This window comes from Saccostrea cucullata, unplaced genomic scaffold (assembly GCF_032062105.1).
Source record: "Saccostrea cucullata isolate Sc308-1 unplaced genomic scaffold, CSIRO_AGI_Scuc_v1 ctg1970, whole genome shotgun sequence".
NCBI lineage: Eukaryota > Metazoa > Mollusca > Bivalvia > Ostreida > Ostreidae > Saccostrea > Saccostrea cuccullata.
Window position 1 is genome coordinate 69731 of NW_026940415.1, and position 2934 is coordinate 72664.

General features: G+C 34.5%; 1 protein-coding gene across 1 annotated transcript; it reads right to left on the reverse strand.

The window, feature by feature from the left end:
- Positions 1 to 408: 408 nt before the first annotated feature.
- On the reverse strand, positions 409 to 1675 carry LOC134255374 (uncharacterized). The gene is made up of 2 exons (XM_062737890.1): positions 1495 to 1675; positions 409 to 1334 (listed from the first exon to the last, which is right to left on the reverse strand). Exons 1-2 carry the CDS (start codon positions 1673 to 1675, stop codon positions 409 to 411), a joined length of 1107 nt encoding a protein of 368 aa, XP_062593874.1.
- Between the last annotated feature and the right edge of the window lie 1259 nt (positions 1676 to 2934).

A 2934-nucleotide genomic window follows, 5' to 3' on the forward strand; every position in this document is an offset into this window, starting at 1 on the left:
TTGTAAGTTTCGATTTTTCTTCACCCAGCCTGATCTGCCAAAAGCCAGACACAGCATCAAGCTTACTGAAAACTTTGGCGTTTGGCATGTTGGCTATGACTTCTTCTATTGTTTTTAATGGAAAATGTTCTCTTAATATGGCCCTATTCAGATCCTTTGGGTCAATACAAATGCGAATCTTCTGTCATTGTTCACCACTACCATGCTGTTGACCCATGGGGTCGGTTCTGTTTGCTAAATAATCACACCAGAGTCCTCCATAGACTTAAGCTCAGCGCGCACTTTATCCAATAACGAAATGGGAATTTTTCTTGGCGGGTGAACAACAGGTTGTACACTTGAATCAATTTTGATTGAATGAGTTTCTGGTAGGCAACCCAGTCCTCGAAATAAATCTGCATAATCACTTCATGGGAAAATATCAGATAAAGTCTTTAAAACTGGGGTGTCCTCATCTATGACATTCACGCGATGGACAAGATTCAACGATTTACACGTTTGGGCTCCAATGACGTTGGGTGCGTCCAAGTCAATGATGTAGAAATCAGTCGTGTATTTGCATCCTTTGTGAGTCAGCTCAAGTTGCGCAGCACCACTTGGTTCTATCACATGTCCTGAGTACGACTTCAAACGAAATGCTGGTTTCTTGAGTTCTTCACTAAGTTTTAACTGTTTGAAAGTTTTTCTGTTCAACACATTACATTTTGCTCCTGTGTCTAATTGAAATTCAACCATTGTCCCACAAAGTTGTAGTTTTGTTGACCAGTCTGCGTTCGTACTGTTAACATCTTTGGTAAGCATTCCCAGAAATAAAGTGTCATCTGAATCATCTGACTCCTCCTGAAGGGTGTGTACAGATTTGTTGCTTTTATTCTTGAATTTGTGCTTTGATGTATACGATACTCTCGATCTACACACACACTCATAGTGGTCACGCTTGTTACATTTTTTGCAGAGTCTACCAATAGCTGGACAAGTTTCTCCTCTTTCGTGCTCAGATTTACCACATCTTGTGCAACTTGTGAACGATTTCTGATGCTTATAGTGTTTCCGTGGTCCTTGTGTGGGTTTTGTTTTGGCTTGACTGGCATAGTGATTTATTTTCTGTCTGTTTATTATGTCAATCTTCGGATCCTGCTCATGCATTGTTTTAAGTTGGGCTTGTGATAACTCGTAAGTACGTGCAATGTCTATTGCCTTCTCTAACGTGAGATTTGAGCCCTCATTTATCAGTTTTTCACGGATTTTGTCCGACCTTACTCCGAATACTAGCCTATCTCTCACCATCTCGTCTGCATTCTGGTATCCGCAGTCCTTTACACCAACTTTTAAAGCTGTGATAAATTGTTCACATGAGTCACTTTCACTGAAATTTATACCTAGCAAATACATGGTTTGACTTTGGTTTTACATATGCCTTGAATTTCCCGTATAAAGTTTCAAGTGATTTTTTTTCATCATTGTCTAGATTCCAAGTACCATATATTTCTCTACCTTTATCACCAACCCATATCATCAAGAAACTGCATTTTTCTTCTTCATTCTTTTTCTTGAGCGGACCATTGAACATGAATTCAACGTGTGTTTTGAATGTCTGCCATGCTTTCGGCAGGTCTCCCGCGTTCCAGTTTAGACTTGGCGTTGAGCCAGCTACTGCACTGCATACATCAGTCATGTTGCTTATTTTGTTTTATTTGTGAACTTACTCTTTCAAGCTCTTTTACTTTCTTTGTTAAGTTCCTTAACTTCTGACACCATGTCATATAAGTCGTTAGAGTCGCATCAGCACATAGATAACCACACGGAGCTTTCCATCTTTATTCAATTAACTAATGTAAAACATAAAACCCGAATCTGACACATTGTATAATTCCGGATTACTGATACATGACACAACATATCTTAATTATAGCATTTCTACAAATGACACCATCTTATTTTTTACATGTGAGTTTTTGTTAAATTCAGAAAAATGTTCATATTGTTTTTAATATTTGTTTTGACATAAGAAAGTAACATATCTTTTGTTTCAGTTTTGTTCGTGACTCTACAAAACATTTTAAATTTATATATCTTATATGCTATGAAAGACACAAAGGTATTTAAAAATTGTATTTTGGAATTCCGTTCAGAATAAAAACCTAGGACGACATGCTTCCACTGAACACCAAAATTTAACACAGAACTCATATTTTTCCACAGTATATGAACATGTTCACAATCAAAAATTAAATGTCTATTATCTTCAATTTCATCACACATATTACATAAAGCAGAAGCTCTATATTTGCATTTAAAAAGAAAACTGTTACAACACAATGTATTATTCAACAATTTGTAATTAAATTCACATATTCTTTTGTCATAGATATCCTTAACCTTGTTTCTATATATATCCTTCCAACTCTCTTGAGCAACAGAAAATAGTTTCTTATACATAAATTGATGGCCTGGAGCTTTAAATTTCTTAAAGAATAAATTATCGTAAAAAAAATTACATTTTTTATCTTCAATACAATGTACACCATTTACAAAATTAAAATAACACTTCCCTATATTTTGTATGTATGCACAACAAGTCATATTGAATCTTAAAGATTTTTTATAGATTGCTGTTTTTACTATTTTATATTCACATATCCAATTTGATTTTTGTTTTAAATCACCGGACAACTCTTGTAGAGTTTTAAATTTACCATTTTTGTTAAAAAGGTCTTTAATATGTGTTATCCCACTTTTGTTCCAATGTTTAAAACATATTGTTTTGTTTTCATATTTAAACATATTATTATTCCATATTGGTTGTTGAGCAAAACTTACATTAGACAATTTCGTTTCATCTATGTATCTTTTGCAATCGTTAAAACTGCAAAATACTTCTTTATAAAAAACCGGAAGGTTTGAAATGATTTGAAAGTCTGAGGGTTTTGTCTC